We start from the raw sequence: 18640 nt of genomic DNA on the forward strand, positions 1-18640 counted from the left end.
TAAGTTCGTATTCGTAAAAATTGGAGGCGTATCCAATTTCGAAAGAGGTGTCAACACCGACGCAATCCACACAGTCAAGTAAAGCCAATTTAGAATCCGAACGTTTTCGTTCCCTTCTCATCATGTTCCCTTCTCATCATGTTCCCTTCTCATCATGTTCCCTTCTCATCATGTTCTGTTCTACTGAGTGTATTTCACACATACATGTCCAGGGGCGTGCTCGGCCCCCCAACTAGGGGGGTGCACGGGAGCCGAGGGGAGCCCCCCCCCGGCAATTTTCTGCAATTTGTTTGCAACCTTTCTTGAATTTTAGAGCATATTTGCATACATTACAATTGCAATTACCCAGATTGAAAATTTTTGGGGGGTGCACGTGCCCCCCCGTGCCCATCGCCGAGCACGCGCCTGATGTCTAGTGTGAGGTTTTGATCTATGATTTTGCCTTAGCTCTATAAGTTGCTGTGTTTGACATTTTTCTATTATTCTCTGTACTTACCCATGATGGTAAGGAAACGAAAACGTTCGGTTACTAAATTGGCTTTACTTGATTGTGTGGATTGCGTCGGTGTTGACACTTCTTTCGAAATTCTATCTTTAGATAATTATAAAAGGATGCGTAATGGCTACGAAACACTGTGAATTGAGCAGGGAGTGGTGCTTTCTTGCAAGTTTGCCAAGTGGAAGGTGCGACGTGCTCCTCATGTGCTCCGGATGGCAGTCGTGAGTCAGTCAAGTTCGGCAGGAAGCGTGTGTTCCTCGTTGGAGCAACCAACTTCATCACTAATACCGCCGAAGTCGCAACCTTGAAGTTCGTAACGGCTACAGTGCAGATATGATAGGTGCATTTGTTAGCTTGACATGAGAGTAACTAAGTTCAAGTCAAATGTGCTTGAAGCATGGATGATAAGCAGCGCACATGCACCCACACGCGCGTACACACACACTACTAATATGCTGTGACTTACAAAAGCGGTGCTGCACTGCATGGTGGCGCCCGGCTTAGGCTGAATGATGATGCACTGTTGTTCTACAAGATCAACACGCACGCACACATACACACATACAGTATGCAAAAACACCAAGATGATAAGTCGATAAATCATCGGAAACACATCACAGAAATGAAAGGAAAGGAATAAATTACTGGCACAATGTTACATACCATCCGCAGAGTTTGGCCATGGTACATCATAATCCCATGTCTGCGGGATGCCCAACGAAGTTGAACAAGATCTGATCTTCACTACTGCTATATCCCCTCCATTTCTACCCCCCCCCCCCCCCCCCCCCGCGCATGTTTATCAAGCCATGCCAGTGCAGTGTGAGAACACACATAGACCTAAGTGTAGGCAGGAGGCTGGTCCAGTGGTAACGCAAGTAACTAACCATCTTTGACTAGGTCATCCAGCTTGAACAGGTCTTCGTGAGACAGATACAAGTCCCTAGCAAGGAGGCAAAGGTCAAACATGCAATAGCCGCAATAGCAATAAACCAAATACTTTAACCAAAAAGCGAGCTTGGGGGCAGGACAGTAGATACACGGACAACAAGGCATGGCCCTTCACACTGCACCCATGCAGTGTGCAAAGGAAAACGTGACAATTATTTATAAACTAGAATGGTCTATTAACAAGGCATGAAACCATTTTGGCTCACAGCATGATAGGATGATTATCACTAAGTCGACCTACCCTTATAACGATAACCTCTATAACGATATTACCCTTATAACGATATTTTTCTGGCAAACCAAATCACAACATTGATTTGTGTATACAATGCCTTACCTCTATAACAATATTGCTATATTACGATATTACCCCTATAACGGTATAAAATGGGCCGACATATCGACATTTTATAACAATATCTAGCAGGGAATATGTAGAGTCCACTATCCAGGTAGGGTAAGCTTCACTTGAAAAGCCGCTGGGACATGATGAAATGCAATGGGGGTACCAGTGGGCACCTTGCTGTGTACATGATGTGCATGTACGTCAGTTTTTCAAGCTACGAAGAGTGTAAAAAATGAACAAAATCCATGCATCATGACGTATGTGTATGAAATGAACTAGTACCCCTATAACAATATGATCCTTTATCACTCTCGAATCGTGATAAATAGGATATTGACCTTGACTTCGGTCTATATGGGAAATATAGGCCTCGTAAAAGACCTCGGCGGACCTCGGTCTTTTACTCAGCCTATATTTCCCATATAGACCTCGTCTTGGTCAATATCCTATACTTATTAAATATAACAATATTTCTTGGTCTGACGCAAATATCGTTATAAGGGTAGGTCGACTGTATAATGTTCTAGTATGCATGCTTTGGGCACTGTTGCGTATCGGTTTCGTGACAAGGAAAGACATTTTATGGTCTCTTTTTGTTGTGGTTCTTTGATTTCATTTTGTATTGTTTTGCGTTTTCCTTGTCGACTTTGTTGCATGGTTGTTTTGGCTGCACTTGCAGTGTTCTAGGCAACATGTGGTCATGAACGGTTACGTCAATGTCACGCGTGTCACAATGTATTGCGCATGCCCATACGCTGCCACGGCGTTGCCTCTTTCTTTAGTTCTCGGTTTTGCCTCGTCGAGTCCGGTTAGTACTTTTAGTTCAATTACGTTGTTGGGTGTGGCGAGTCAGATGGGTGGGGAGGCTGGACCCCTGACCCCTGGAGCACATGTGCGGGTGCACACAATTTGGCGACCATGCAAAAGGCACTGCTGTTTCTTATCTAGAAAGCATCCGCATCGTTCCACCTGCCTAGTACCTCACAAATAAAACTCTTCTAACGAAGAGTGGAACAGGACTTTGCTCGGAGATTGTGAGACACTGATCAGCTGGATTGTCGATTATATTGGTCTACTACCTGGTTAACCGCTAACCCAATCAACTATGACACGTGCAACAGTGTTAAATCGTGTAATAACGTTTATAACAATAGCCAATACAGGCTATACCTACTTCTGCGTGACGAAGTCGGCCGTAACGTTTCGGACACTTTGCTTGGCATACTCTAGTAGCTTATCCAGCTGCTCTTCCTCCCGGCAACAGTCGTCCAAGTCCTGCCGTAGCCTGTGCAACTGCTCGTTCCCTTCACTACCATTGCTGTCGGGTCGTTTGCCCCTAACAATCGCAGAAAACAAATAAAAACAAAAAAGCAATACATTATTTCACCGAATACAGTACACAATTTTCAGTATGTTTCACAAAACGGCCCAGTCATTACTTAACCTCTGGAGCAAGGATTGCCCACTACAGGGTCATGTTTGGACTACAATGTCATGTAGCTAACTTGAAACTACGATTTTTTGACTTGAGAACTTTTCAGTTACAAAATGAACCATTCACACGAAACAAGAATTAAACGAACACCGTATATCAAATGACAGAAATGCGTACTTGAATGAACAGGGTACACTAATTATTATTTCTCCGTTCCTTTTTTCAGTTCAAGCCTTACTTCCACTGAATGCTGTTCTTAGATTTCTTCTCGACCAGTTCGACTCCCTCCAGCACGTTGGTTATATCATAAATTCGACGCTTCTGCTTCACTTGCAGAGTGTCGGCGGCCTGAGATTGGGAGACACACGACAAAAATGCCTACGGTGAGCGAGTATTCCACCGTACTCGAGCAGCATTGCCTGACTTATTACTTGTTTCAAGTCCAGAACTCCATCTGGAGAGTCCTGCAGCAAAGCGACAAACTTCGACGTGAGGAGACCAAGAGACTTGTCTCGTCTCGGGGTATCAGATTGGGAACCTCTGCCCCCGGTGGCCATGTTCAACAGCACTCCACAACGCCACTGCTAAAGGGGCTTCACGAAACGAATAGACGGACAGAAAATAAACACAGGACTACTTGTAGACTATTTTAGTATTTACGACTGCCTCAAATCAGCTTCAAGTAAAGTTGTAAATCTGCTCGTACTCAACAGTCGTGACTGATTTCCAAGTATTCCTCCGACGAACGCTATTGGTCGATCCGAGCCTAGTTACTAGGCAATGAAGTGCCATCCCGCTTTCACAGATGCAGGGATCACTACTCCTACTCCTACTCCTAGACCTAGGCTACAGTACAGACTGGAGAGTACATGTATACTGGTATACGAGCGTCGGATGTGACGGTACCGTATGGCTGCAACAGTGACACGACTCTTAGTGACATGACAGCGGTCATCAGAAGACATAGCCTAGCCCAAGGCGAAAATCTAGAAATCCGAGACGACAAGCTGAGCTTGTTAGCTATGGCCCTGAAGCTTGAATGGTTGGTAAAGAAACTGTCTTGTCAAATGTTGCCCGCTCGATTTCAAATTGCTTGTCATAGCTTGGCACTACTACATGTAGTAGTACTGTAGCTGAGCACGGCAGCAGCAGTGACAGCAGTGTGAAATGTCATGTCACTGTACTGACTGTGTAACTCAGTTACTACACTGAGTCATCAGACTAGCGGGTAGTGACTAGTGAGTAGTGTACAAGTCATGCAGTGTACTAGTAGTAGAACAGTAAACTGTAATACACCTGAAAGTGTGGAGTCCGACACTCCACACTCTGTTCTCTGCTGATCTGGTGAATATTCAGTATGAACAAAACATCCATTTTCGTCTCGTAAACTATGATCCAGCATGAACTCCAGTGTTGCTGTAGTGTACATGTGTGGGACAGCTCCGATGATTCTGTACCTGTGACAATGCTATGCATCGCTGTGGACACACTCAGCAAAGGATAGTGACTCATTATGGTTTGTCTCCCAGGCAGATAATAATAATAATATCGCTGTGTCCATATTGAACGGGCAAGGCACAGCTACATTGTACTGAAGTACGAGTATGCCGGATACATAAATGTGTACCGCCGGTGCGGCATTAGGAGATTCAAATAATCAACACAGCTTATTTCATCATGAGCTGTAATAACTCAGTACTATGAGCCATAATACAGTAACCAATAAGTAATTTCCAGGCGCGTCGGAACGGCTTTGGAGGTGGGGCGGCCATGGAAGGGGGTCCGGGGTCCTCCCCCGTGGAAAAAATTTCAAAAATTGAAGCCAATTGCAAGCATTTCCGGGCATTTGGTGCCATTTCAGTGTACGGTAACTACAATGAAAGACTTTTTGATTCTGCAAAAAACCAAGAAGATGCTACGATCGGGGACAAACATTACCCTCCCCCGGGAAAAAATTCAACAATTGAAGCCAATTGCAAGCATTGCCAGGCATTTGGTGCCATTTCAGTGTAGATCTACATCTACATGGACTTTTGATTCTGCAACAAACCACGATCGGGGACAAGGATTTGCTACGTTTGCGCTGAGATCATCGCGCTTTGTTGCAGTGTGCTAAAAAAAAATAAAAAAACCGCCGAAAAAGTGAGGCGGCCATGGCCGCCCCAGCCGGTGCGGTTCCGACGCCCTTGATTTCACAGCCAAGCAGGTCTGTACACATACACACACACACACATGCGCGCGTGCCACAAGAAGGTAGGAGCTCAAGTAATCAACTATCTCACGGTCAGTGTGACACTTGAAGCCAAACTTAGACAAGACAACATGCAGAATAGAAGTCATGATTATCTCGACTCCTGATCAGAAGCGATGAAAAGCTCAACTCAAGATTCATGAACTGTTCTCTCACATACTGTTCCAAAGTTGGCATTCGATCATCAGTGAGGACGAGATGGTAACGTCTCAGTACACAGGCTGCCAAGTCAAGACTTGGACACTTTAGCCAGCTGCTTGCCCTTCCTTGCCGGGTGTTGCTGTGCCAGTGATGGCCGCTTAGCACGCAGTAACTTGCTAAACTTGGTGTCAGTCTGAAGGCAGAACAACAGCACACCGCCTTTCATGATCAATGATAACAGTGAGATCCTCTTTAGAATGTTTTGTAGCATGTCGTTGTAGACGAATATGTGTATCGGAATTCTGCTGCAGTCCCCGGGTTAAGCATAAGTCCAGTTGTTGGCATGGCAACATGGAAGCATACCGGCAGTGCAGGCATGACTTGCACCAGGTACTACACATCTGAGTAATACTAGTTGTATACAAGCAGCACTACACACTGCATGAACAGCACTCTCACGGCCCCAATCACAACACACGACCTGCCCTCACCTCGTTCTTGGCCTTGACCATGGTAGTGAAGAATTCCCTATCCGCCAGGCACGCCTGTAGTGACGGCATTGCAGGCTCGGGTACACCGGGCAGGCCGCCAATCTCGATCTTCGACGATAGCTCGGTGTTCGGACGACGCAGTTGTTTAGATCTGGAGTTGGAGACGGGATCTTTCGTGCTGCTTGAGTCACTTTCACCAGTACTGGCACTCGCGGCACTAACTGAGCTTAGCACTGAGCGCAGATCCATGGGTCTTATTCGCTGAAGATCACCAGCCACTGGTGAGCCACTCTGTTTCAGAGATCGTTGGGCTTTCGTGGCTTCAGCCTTTCCAGCTTTTCGTTTGTGCACAACACCGTCCTCAGCCAGGAATAATTTAGGCATGGCGGCGATAATCTCATCCACGTGATCCTGGACTTTTGCTTCCGTGACTGGTTGATGATGTACCTTTACAGGAGTGGGGAAGAAAGCATGAGAGCGAGCGAGCACGCACGAGAGAGTGAGACAGACAGAGACAGATAGACAGACAACTCTAATCCTATAATATATGTATTTATTGCAACATCTTAATAAGACTCAGATGAAACACCGGCCAATGTGAAGAGATTTGTAATAGCCAACCACGGCGATAAAGATAAGTGGGTAATATCTGTGGTCTTCTCCAATATCAACGTCATTCTGAAAATGACCTATGGTCGAAACTTTTTATTTAACAGTTGTCATTATCAAGTCTTGTTTCTGTTGTGTGGTGTGGCTCTCTACTACTGTTGTCTGAGGCAGGCAGACAGCAAGGCAGATGGCAAGGCAGACGGCAAGGCAGACGGCAAGGCAGACAGACCATCACAGAGAGGCAGACAGACAGACAGACAGACAGACAGACCATCACAGACAGACAGACAGACAGACAGACAGACAGAGCTTCAATCTGAGTGTAGTGGTAGTGGATACAAGTTCAAAGGACTGTCAGGCATTAAATATGTACATCGGCAGTCAATATACCTTCACACGAGCATCCATGTGACACTGGCGGATGGCTGTGCGAACTCGCTCCCGCGCCGCCATCCCAATTTCCATCGTCATTATCTCCCGCGGGGTTGTGTCCGGGAATAACCTGCTGGCAAGCGACAAGGCAGTTTCTTCCTGGCTATTCAAAGCCAGAGCAGAGAGGACATCCTCCTGACATTTGCCAAGATCCTGCAACAAGAACGGTGCACAGTCATATACTAGCAATAGAACTACGGCTAGTGGTGAATATCCTTGTTTGCATGCTGCTCCAGCTCTCACATACAGCGCTGCTCAATGAAATCCGATCGCGTGGGTCAAGTTTGCACCCCCCCCCCCCACCCTACACCATTTCACAGTCCAGTGTTCGAAGGTCCAGCTAGGGCTGCAGAGCGCCCGGCGCATACCTGACTCACTCGATTGGATTTCATTGACTGCGTAGCTCTCAAATACACCATCGACAGTGGCTAAGGCATTATTCTACAGCTACAACACACAGCAGGTCTACAGCTACAACACACAGCAGGTCTACAGCTACAACACACAGCAGGTCTACAGATACGACAGAATGCCACTGTGTAGGAATACCTTCTTTAAAAAGTGCACCCGTGCTCGTTGTGCGTATGCTGTTGCAATCGCTGGCTGAACAGATATGGCCGAGTTGAAGTACTCCAGACTGCGGTCATAGCACTGTTGAGCGTACTCGCGCGCACCCAGCCGACAGTTCACCACTGCTAGGCGGCCACGCAGCGTCCAGTCCTCGGGGCTCAAGTCCAACGCTTGCTCGTAGTCGGCCAGTGCAAACTCCAGGTCGGCCATTTTGAAGAAGCAATCTGAGCACACACACACACACACACACACACACACACACACACACACACACACACACACACACACACACACACACACGTAATCCAGCAACACCAAAAAAATAAAAATAAAGCAATGCGGAATTTGCCAGGTTACAAAAAAGCGAACACATTGCAAAAGGAGCATGATATCCTAATTACTGTTTAAAGGAAACATGCGTAACACGAAAGGTCAAATTTGTCTGTGCTTACCCAACCTTACCATACATTTATGTGTGTATAATAGTGGCAACACCGGTGCCCATCGAAGTGTTCATGCGATCCATGAACACTGCACATCTAGCCAAGGATTGATACGACTGGGATAGTGTCAGCATGATGGAGATCTTGACTTGAAATTTCATTTTTTTTTAATGATAGCTTGCATGCCGTCCTACCCAAGAAGTCGCGCTGCAAAAGTGCTTTTAGTTGAGAAATTTCTTGAAACAATTGTTGAGATAAGGTCTTTGTCAGGCAAAGTAATGGCGCAAAATGCAAGGCTATGTCCAGTGCATTGCATACGCGCAATTTTATCAATTGTCAAAATGGCCGCACATACTCCTGTCGGAGCGCTAGCAACTCTGTCCAAAGTGAATTTTGACCATGGCACATCAATCGTGGTGAGGTCCTAATGTTTTTATTAGTCTGCCAAGGCAGTGGAATGCATAATTCCATACACTGTTTCCATGGTTACCATGGGCTGTTACCATGGAATTTTGTAGTATGCCTTGTGCGATCACGTCTAAAATTTGTGGACTCCTTCATTAGCCCCTGAGCAACAGTTTAAGGTCAAGTTTTAGGTCAATGTTAGAACAGAGGCCATGCAGCATGTCTGTGTATGATGGTCCTACCGGTAGGTCCTACCGGTAGGACCGAGGTCTATGCAAGCTATCATTAAACTTACCACCGCGATTTATATACATGCCGGAATCATTCTTCTCACGCCCTATGGCCTTGTTTAGCAGCAGGACAGCCTCATTGTAAAACTGGTTCCTGAAAAAGGGTTAGTTCACAAATGGAAAGAGATGCGATGCGGTCACCTCACAGCTCAGTACACCCCCAATCTAATTCAAGTCATATACAACGGTATACAGTAGTATTACATACAAATACACCAGTCTGCATGCATGGGCCCTAGTCTCTTTGAACCTTGACTAGCTGTATATGTGAACAGACCAGTGTTACACCAAGTTCAACGGACATTCATACATTTATCCTATGCACTGCATTGCAAGGTTGGTGGTGATGTCTGGAGGCAATTTTTACCAATATCGTGCTCAAAGCATTGAACACTGGTCCCGAATGCCACCAGCAGTACAGAGCGCAGTGGAAAGACCGTAAACAGTAGCCCAGCAATGTGACTCACATGAAACACTCCACGGCTAGCTCATTGTACGTGAGACTCAAGTGCCGGTGCGCGTCGCAGCTGACCTGGCATTTCTCGTCCAGGCCACACTTTGCCAGTGCTATGGTGAAGTCGTCGACGGCAGCCGTGAAGTTGCGCATTCGCCGGTGCAGGATACCTCTGTAGGTAATCAGCCGTAAAAGTGCACACCATGTACTTGTCAAGTAATCCAGGGGTTAACTACCTGGCATATAGTAAGTTAAAACAGGCGTCGAAGAGACAAAACACATCAATGAAGTGAACGCGTGATATGAATGCGTTCACTTTTTTTCTATCTAGATACTAAGTCTTATTCAGGAGGGAAAAACAACTTCACAAGACAGTACGCACTAGCTGCATTGCAAGAGGCAACATGCTAGATACATTCTCTTCCACATTATGTACAAAAGCATCACCAACCGAAACACGTGATAGGTAGCTGCCGACGGGTCCGCTTCAATGGCCAAGGAAATCTTCTGCAGTGCTTCCGAGTAGTGATGGCCCAAGCACAACTTGACTGCCTGCAACAAATTATGTGAAGGAGAAAAAAGTGAACATGTGTCAACGGCAATAAATAAGATTAATTGTGCACTCATAACAACAGCAAAAAATGAAGAAAGTTAAGTTCCATAACTCCAGCCGTTTTACGACTATTGTCTCCTCGTCGATTGTTTAAACGTGTCAACGGGATGGAGGTATTTGCAGAGGGCAACAAAATGAACGTACTTGTAGTTGACCTCGAACGGCAGTCGGTAGTAAGTCAAATGTCAGTCAGCCGGCAGGAAGCGCGAGCTACAACGTTCAAGTGGAGCAGCCACCTTCTTCTGTCCTAGACTTCAACCACATGAAGCGGCATTCTTCCCCACGCTGCACCATCGTTTCACCCGTGAGTCCGATCAAATGAACAATCTCTTCTTGGATTCTATAACCCAACTGGCATATTAAACAGGAGGTGATTTGTCATCCGTACTACTGTATGAGCGTATGATGCATAATAGGACCGTGATCCATTTATGCTCGCTGTTTTCTGATGTGTTGGGCTTGCTAACTGCAAGATGGAAGTACATGTGGGTATGATAATTCAGTATTCATGTACTTCACAAATCTGTTGTCACTTTCGCCTTCATAGGTGACCATGCGCAGTGAAGTTAGATGGCCGCCAGGGTATTAGTGTTATACTCTGAGTCTCACCTGCGAATGAAATCCGTACGCTCTTTGCTGCAAGTCCTCGAGCAGTTGATGTGCGGCTGCATGCTCGCTGTCAAGGTCCAGAGCTGCCTGTATGTCGTAGAAACAGGCACTGTTCTGCGCAGAGAGGAAGAGAGGGTCACTGCGGGGGTAGAACCGAGTTGCTGGTACCTGTTAAGATTCTAATGTCACTACTAAGCTGCAGTACACTGACACACAGCATACAGGCAATGTGGCCTGTTCCGGCCCTGCTATTGTGCCGGTATGCATAGTCGTGAAGGAAGAATCACCATGCAGCCATAAAAGTAACAACACTTGGCTAGATCTGGACGGAAATGGTTTCTACTCGTTACCCGCGCACACACAGTCATCATAACGTAGTCAACTGGGTGTTTGCAATGCACTGATGGAAATGCACTGGCAACTTATCAGTGTACCTGAGACCAGTGTTTGATAGGTTAAACTCATCACTTACTCGTCCACATCCCTTGTAAAGCCTCGCTCGCACAATGAGGAAGTCGGCATTGTCGTCGTACTTCTCGAGCAGGTGATCAACGTAATCCAGGCATTCCTTGTGCCGGTCAAGAAGTGCCAAGCAAGAAATCCTGTGTGCAACATTAGAACCAACATAGATGATGCAACATACTGGCATCATCCACGCAAAACACTTTCGCACAGCAATCATGCCCTGTGGAAGATATTGTGAGCACTGAAAACGAGAATCTGTCCTAAAGGAAGCTTGCTAATTTAAAAATGCTAAACACCAAATGAGGAGCGTTGCATCTAATCATAATTATAGTATGAAGCCTCACAGCACTGAAAGCTGCACCTACGCACCTGCTGCCATGGACTTCCATCGGGCAAAACTCATCCTCTATGACCCGATCAAATAGTGCCAGTGCTTCCTCATACAGTGTCAGCTCAAACAAACTGCGCCCGTGCAGGTACAGCACCAGCGTCAGGCGCTGACGAAGCTCGCTATTGGCTGGTTCACAGAACAAGGCCTGAGCATCACGTGACACACACGTGTACTCACATACACATGCACACACACACACACACACACACACACACACACACACACACACACACACACACACACACACACACACACACACACACATGTACACACCATGTACACACCATGTACACACCATGTACACACACATACACCATGTACACAGGAACATTGAAAACAACGGCGGCTACCTTATTCATAAAGCTGCAGCTCCCCCACACCATCAGTATTTACATGCATGGAAGAGTGCTCCACATCATGTGCAAACCTGTGAACTTTGCCAGAGCAAAGAGCACAACTTTTTACATGGATGGTTGGTGACCATACATGAACGTTACCTTTTCAAAGTTCATGGTGGCCGACTTGAAATCTGCCATCTGTAGGAATGCTTCGCCGCGTAGGAGGTATAGCTCTGACGACTTGCTAGCCAAGAGAATGGCCCTGGATAGCTTCACTATTGCTGACTGCCACATGCATGCAGCCATGCACTGCCGGGCACCTACGACACTGTGCAGACGGTGCATGGGATGCAGAATCCAAACAAACATTCAGTCAGGTGAGATGTGAAGAGAGCTATGTGTATGCACATGCAGAGGCTAGCTTGGATGTAGCGCACAACGGTAGGGTGAGGCGAGAAGTGTCACTAAGTCTTACGGCTACTCAACATTAAATACTGGCACAGGTGCCAACATCTTCATTAGCCGTGTCCATTTACCACTTGTGCCTGATGTCCCCTCAATGAAGACAAGACCAGCGTGGTGGTGAGACCCTGCTGCTCAGCCGACCAAACAGTCTTCCGGGCTTCCTTATGCCGGGCAGAATGCCCATAAAGACAGATAGCCCCTACGGACCTTAGTACATCTGCTACCGGTAGTACATGGACCAGTAGATGAAGCTTTAGAACACTTCCCAAGCCCATGATCGTGCCGCTTAGAATGTAGTCAAGCCAGGGAGCAATATCTCGATGCCACACATGTAATGGCTCAGCCTCTAGCTACTATAACCATGATAACTGCAGTGTGCAAATCAGGGAGTACTAAAAAAATGGGGTTTTAGTACTACAGTACATGGTACATGTTGTCCCTCAACAAACTACAAAGTACATTGTATTGTGTTACTGTCTCAGTGTAGATTCTACTGGGTGAGTTTTCTTACAGTTCTCGACAATGACGATTGACTAGGCTACTGAACGTAGACTCGGACTGTTCGCTGACAATTGAGATACTCGTGGACGCGGAGGACGTGGACCGGGCGGCACAGTCTCCGGTGCCGTTGCTGGGGACTACAGCCGTGTTGGCCTCGTCGAGATCCTGTACGGTCGGAATAGGAACGAGGCACTCTGACGACCCGTCAACGCCCAGCTCGGATTCGCGAGTCCAATCTCGCAGAGGGTCTTCAGCCTCATCAGCATAACCTTGCTCTACTCCTTGATTCTCCATCCTGTCCCAAGAGTGACTCGGGCGGGTGCTAAGCTCGCGGCAACCGGAGTGGGCAAATCTCTGAGACCCCTAGCTGGTCCTTTCCTCTCCAAGTACAAAAATGATTTGCCAGAACAGAAGCAAGAGGACAACGGGTCGTTTCATTCAACTGCCAGTCGGCCAACAAGGGTACAGTCTGAGTTACTACTACTACGGTCATGTACACTACCAGCTTGGGCTTGGTAAGATTGAAAAGGAGACGTCTAGACACAGCTAGCACGAGTTCCGCGCGCTAGCGCTGACAACAAACGGGTTACGTAGCTATGGGCAACAAGGGGCCTAGACAACCGCTAGAAACACGGCGAGCTTTACCGCGTTTACAATGGTTTACGAGTGATCATGGTGATGGCCTGATGACCTTTGTCTTTGATACAAAGCAAAATAAAGAAGAGTTTAGAGACTAATGATTATGTAATGATTATGTGTTACTAGCACACATTAGCCTTCTTTATTAGTTTTATTACTACCGGTATATTAGTAGTTAGTACAGTGCTGGCAAGTGAAATCCGACCCCCTGAGCGGTGCGCTCACATCCCAAAGACCCACCACGGGATGGTAAAACTACGAAACAGAGACTGCTAGAATGTGAACCCACCACTCAGGGGTTGCCAGTTGCCAGCACTGTAGTATTGAACTCGCAGTACTAGTAGTAGTCTATCATTGTAAAACTCACTGCATCAGAGCATCCTGACCTGATACTGTGATAGTGTGTGGGTCTCGTGCTCGCAGTCGTGGGCTATATAAATATTTATACTCATTGTACGATATCAATATTGAGGAGATATTGTTGCAGCATTGTACAATAATTATGGTAATGGAAGGAACAAAATGCTATGAATAACCCAGAAATGATAGGTTGCCCTGTACTCATTGCTTTGATTCCACTGTGAGCTGAGCTGGCTGGCACCTACAGTGTTGAATCCACAACTTCAAAAGATTGGTGAAGTACTGCAGGCTAAGGTTGATTCACCAACATTGTTGGCATTGGTGGGGATACAAGATAATATTTGGGTACAATCAAAACATGATCTGTTGTGGCATGTTGGCAAGGCACAGTGACATGTGAAAGAAACTTCAAAATCATTTGACCATACATGACACGCTCTCTGTACACAAGGCTAAGTTTCGAAAGGTGACAAGTGCAAAAGGACGTGCATTTGCAAACTGCTATTGCCACGACACAAGTCAAGAAATCAAGAACCGATTACATGAGCTGACGACTTCATATAAACTCATAAGTACAGTCGTCCCTCTCTAATCCGGCACTTTATAATCCAGCACCCTCGATAAACCAGCACAATTTTCAGTAGCCAAAAGGTCCTCTTCATGTACATTGCAGCAGTAAATCAGATTTGTTAATCCAGCACCCTCCCTTATCCAGCAGATTTTCGTGGCACAAATGGTGCCGGATTATAGAGGGACCACTGTACTTCCTTCGAAGTACAGCTGTATTCATCCCAGAATGAATCGGCTTCAACCTTGCACTACAGTGTAACACGTTATTACTATGGTCAGGCCATATCACTGCACTGAGCTTTCGGGCAGTGATCGTGGTGCAGGCAAGGGCCCCATCATGACCGTGGCCACTAGCACTGGCGAAGGCCCGACTTGTAAGCGGCCACGGCGCGGTAGACCTCGGCGCCCAGCAGCTCCTTGCCGAACTGCTGCTCCATACGCTGGCACGTGAACACAACCTTGATCAAGTGCTCGTCGTTGCTCTTCACCGTGTGCGTTCTAATCTCATCCCATGACGGTAGGTCGGCGTGATCAACGGACCACGGCACTAAGCTGGGCATGTCCTGCAGAATGTAGACGGAGAGCAGATCACGGCAGAACACACGCACTGCCTCCAGGCGAGCAGCGAACGACGGCAGGCACGGCAAAACCTGCTGCAGAGCGAAGATGGACGTCAGGCCGTGCAGGATGAAGAAGTCGTCGGAATTCGCCGTGGACGCGTACGCCAGCAGAATGCCCTGCATGAGCGTGGAGAGCACTTGCTCTAGACTCTCATCACTGGTGACACTGCCTAGAACGCCGCTGTCATCAAGGTGACCTTCGACTATATCCAGTATGCTGTCCTGGATGTGGAACAATCGAAGCGAATATTTGCCATATCCAGTCAGCGGGGTTAACTTCTCCAGATTCTCATCGACTAGCTCCACCAGTGCGGGAATAGTGCGCTGCAGACGGATGTCTCGCCTCATTCCCAGCAGTATGCTGCACAGTGGGTGGGCGAGGAATTCGTGAGTTGGCTTCGGCGCATTGGCCACGGCACCTGCCCAGCTGGGTAATGGTGAATCAGCTGACGCCACCGTCAGGACTATCTTGTCCCGTGCCTCCGTCGACACAATGCCATCATTGTGTCCCGCAGCCCGATGCGCCCAGACTACATACGCCAGGCCATCGGCCACGTCCTGGGAACTGTTCGCCAGTAACCCATAGCCTAAGTGGATGAGAGGGTGCAGCGCTGCACAGGCAACACCGCCATCCAACAGCGGCGTGTAGTACTCGGCGATCGCACTGCCTGCGCCCAGAGAGTCCACCTTCGCCGTGAAGAACTTGCGCAGGTCTACGAACCTCTTCTTCTTGCCAAGCAGCAGTTTCCATTCGTCCCCCTGCAGGTCACCCTCAGATGCTCGTGCCGGCTCAAGGGGATAGTCCGTGGCCATGTGCTTGGCGATTTCTTCCAGCCTCCCGTCCCTAGCGCCTAGACCGTGCAGTGCCACCAGCGCATGCAACAAGTGGTTGGAGCGGTACACGCGATACTCCACGTGGAAGCGTTGCATGCCAAACTCCGCCAGCAAAGAGAGGAGGCCAGCGGTTTGCGCCATGGTTCAAGCCTCGTGTTGATTCTGGTTTCGTCAGTAACGATCCACACGCACGGTTAGTGACACTCTAGTCTTTGGTTTCCACGCCTGGTCCGGGTTGAACTCGATATTCACCCTTTCTACAAACACAACGCCCCCAGACAGATGCGGTAAGTTTACGTAGTTGAGCGAAAATTTCCAGCAATGGTATGCTCGCTGTATTGAATGATCCGTTGCTGTCTCGGAGTCGTCTTTTATAGTGAGCTCCGATTGATCACATAAACGTCGTTTCTTAGTTGGTGTAATATAGTTACAATACAATCATGTGTTACACAGGCTGTCAGCTGTTGCTGTTGATCGAAGGCTGTAAAGGCATAGACGGTAGACCTTTACAGTGTCACTCGCCAGCATCGACAGATTATTGTCTCGTGATAGACAGTTTGCTAAGTCATCCAGAGCGATTCCAGGCAGTCAGGTCTTTGCACACCATTGTGAGCCACTTGCAAGAAACTCTTGACTGGCTTTAGAATTATCCCAGCTTGGCATTAATCTTTCCAGATCTACCTGTACAGTCACTGCACTGACCATGCTGACGCCGTGAGGGAATGTCGAACGGCACTTCAACGTTCTCGGTGATTTCCCAATCGTTTTTCTTTTGACGGGTCAGTCAGCAGGTCAGAGTCATACTCATTATCACCGATGCATCGATGATGTGTGGAGTATGACTCAAGTACAGTCTACAGTCGAGGATCAGATCATTATCATGATTTCAGTGCGAGCAAGAGTGCCAGCTAGCTACGTTGTTTTTGTAGCGCCTAGTCATCATGGTAGATCTGCCATGTATTGTTACTGCGGTAGTCTACCGGTACCCTACCTACTTAGTAACTAATAATATTACCGTACTGGCAATATAATGTTGCCGCAGTGAGGCCATGAAGCGTTACATTGGCACATGTTTGCCGCACACAGGGCGTTACATGCAAAGTCGCACAGGAGCCGTTACACAGGTTTCTATATTGCCGCAGTCCTTCTTTTGCTATTGCAGGACTTCCTGCTGCGTCCAGTTTTGAACTTTTCACCACGCGGTACACGTGCTTTCACAGTTTTCAGCCTTTTTTGCAATGAAAAGATCGCCGCACCCCGCCGGACGCGCGTTATGAACTCAACGAAAATTTGTCGCACTAGCCTGGTCGCGCGTTACGCCGCACCCCCCTGCGTTACGCGTTACGCGGCAACATATATTGCCAGTAGTCAGTACGGTACTTACTTAGTACAATAGTAGATCTACTTGGCCGTTTGCGCGAGGAGGCCTGGCCTCAGCAGACAGCTGGGCATGGGCGCAAACTGTGGCTTCGGGCATGCATATCGCATAGCGTGTTTTAAATTTTCTAAATAGTATTAGTAATACTAAATGAGTAATAATAATGTGGCCGTATGTTATGTAAAAAAGGAGAGTGTGAAAGGCACACTGTATATCCAAATTAACAAAATAATAGTCCTATTCAAATTACACTAGCATTGTCTATCAGTATCAGCGGGCCAGGCAATACTCAATAGTAGTAAGACACACAATCCGCTTGCCTCCACTCCAGTGACTACAGTGACTAGTGAGCCAGACTTTCAGGGTTTATGAACTCCTCCCTGCGTTCAGTCTAGACTGAGTAGTTGATTGATGCTGTACACTGGTACATGTACAATAAAATAATCATCAATACAGTGGCATGTACATGTCATGTAAATGCCACTGTATTGATGTATTGTACTGAAACGGCGCAGGCGTGTAGCACCGCCGTTGGAGGTGGTCCCCGGGGAATTTTTGAAATTAGGGTGCAAAATCCTGCATGCTGGGCACTTTTGGCATTGTGTTAAAAAGGTGGTCCGCCCCTACGCCCCTGCGGTGTGCGTTTTCTATCTTCATTTTAGTGACATGTTCATCCCCCGAAGTTGACCGGGGGGGGGGGGGGGGCACTGAATGATGCTGTAGTCCTCCAAAACTGCCTGTTTTCGGCATGATGCGGAACGCAAGTTTGTCAGTGTTCGGCAAAATTCAGAGCATGACGTGCGACCAGCAATCATCATGTTGGTCACTGGATCTAACGAGCGAGCATATGGAGTGAAAGTTGAGAAGAGCAACGTGAACGTTTGAAAAGGGTTTCGACTGGGGAAAAACAGATAAAGTTCGTACTCAAACTTCAATATGCATGGCTCAAGAACTTATAACAGAAAAATCAATCCTCCTGCAACGGAAAAAGGTCACTAGAAAATAGCAACCAAGATACCAAGCGTTTAAGGTGGCTCTTGAAAGGAATGCTGCTAGTAGTAACAGCATGAAAATCAATGCAATAAGAATGGTGTGCTTTGTACGCCTGGCAATCACTAACAAAATGCACAATGACACGCATTGTCTTGGGAAATACCGGGCATCGTGTACCAATGGTTCAACACATAGGTGTCGCAATTTAGGCACATGTATGCAGTGTGAGCTCACATGTATGCAGTGTCTGCTCTAGGAAACCAACCGGATGATGCACGTGTACCTAGCACAACTCTTGCAGCCAGGTCAGAGCCGGGTACGTTCAAGTGCGGCTACTGGCACTGCTGGGAGTCGCAACATATTTTACGACTTCCTGATGTACGCCGGATTGTACTGGGCACTCTGATCTGTTTGCTCGCGCCTCCATGTACATTAGTAGCTGCAACTGGTCATATCAGTGTATGCCTCCTTGAAAACTTAGTACTCGACATGGCTAGCTGCATGTAGCTGATATGGCTCCCAACCGGGTCACAAGTGACCCGGTATT

At 47.3% G+C, this 18640-nt stretch overlaps 3 protein-coding genes across 3 annotated transcripts in view; 1 reads left to right on the forward strand and 2 right to left on the reverse strand.

The window, feature by feature from the left end:
• Positions 1 to 3920, reverse strand: part of LOC135815467 (transcription factor E2F5-like) — a 6946-nt gene extending 3026 nt beyond the window's left edge. Inside the window, exons 1-5 of the mRNA XM_065328768.1 lie at positions 3663 to 3920; positions 3470 to 3579; positions 2971 to 3132; positions 1387 to 1442; positions 966 to 1027 (exon numbers count right to left, since the gene is read on the reverse strand). Of these exons, the coding sequence (XP_065184840.1) occupies positions 966 to 1027; positions 1387 to 1442; positions 2971 to 3132; positions 3470 to 3579; positions 3663 to 3788 (516 nt within the window). The 5' untranslated portion in view covers positions 3789 to 3920. The remainder of the gene's footprint in view (positions 1 to 965; positions 1028 to 1386; positions 1443 to 2970; positions 3133 to 3469; positions 3580 to 3662) is intronic.
• Positions 1 to 18640, forward strand: part of LOC135815482 (large ribosomal subunit protein eL20-like) — a 40386-nt gene that overhangs the window by 12130 nt on the left and 9616 nt on the right. The gene's annotated exons all lie outside the window — the stretch shown is intronic.
• On the reverse strand, positions 4736 to 13163 carry LOC135815468 (tetratricopeptide repeat protein 16-like). Its single transcript, XM_065328769.1, has 12 exons — positions 12710 to 13163; positions 11893 to 12061; positions 11374 to 11540; positions 11012 to 11141; positions 10540 to 10653; positions 9769 to 9869; positions 9331 to 9489; positions 8869 to 8957; positions 7705 to 7949; positions 7114 to 7308; positions 6115 to 6561; positions 4736 to 5816 (listed from the first exon to the last, which is right to left on the reverse strand). Exons 1-12 carry the CDS (start codon positions 12991 to 12993, stop codon positions 5712 to 5714), a joined length of 2205 nt encoding a protein of 734 aa, XP_065184841.1. The 5' UTR covers positions 12994 to 13163; the 3' UTR covers positions 4736 to 5711.

The sequence above is a fragment of the Sycon ciliatum genome, chromosome 4 (genome assembly GCF_964019385.1).
Source record: "Sycon ciliatum chromosome 4, ocSycCili1.1, whole genome shotgun sequence".
NCBI classification, from domain to species: Eukaryota; Metazoa; Porifera; class Calcarea; order Leucosolenida; family Sycettidae; genus Sycon; species Sycon ciliatum.

Coding starts and splice junctions, on each gene's coding strand:
- LOC135815468 (XM_065328769.1), bottom strand. CDS start 12,993: ATGGAGAATCAAGGAGTAGAGCAAGGTTATGCTGATGAGGCTGAAGAC. Junction 12,062..12,709: donor AATCGTCATTGTCGAGAACT/GTAAGAAAACTC, acceptor CCGTCTGCACAG/TGTCGTAGGTGCCCGGCAGT. Junction 10,654..11,011: donor TTTACAAGGGATGTGGACGA/GTAAGTGATGAG, acceptor CTCTCTGCGCAG/AACAGTGCCTGTTTCTACGA.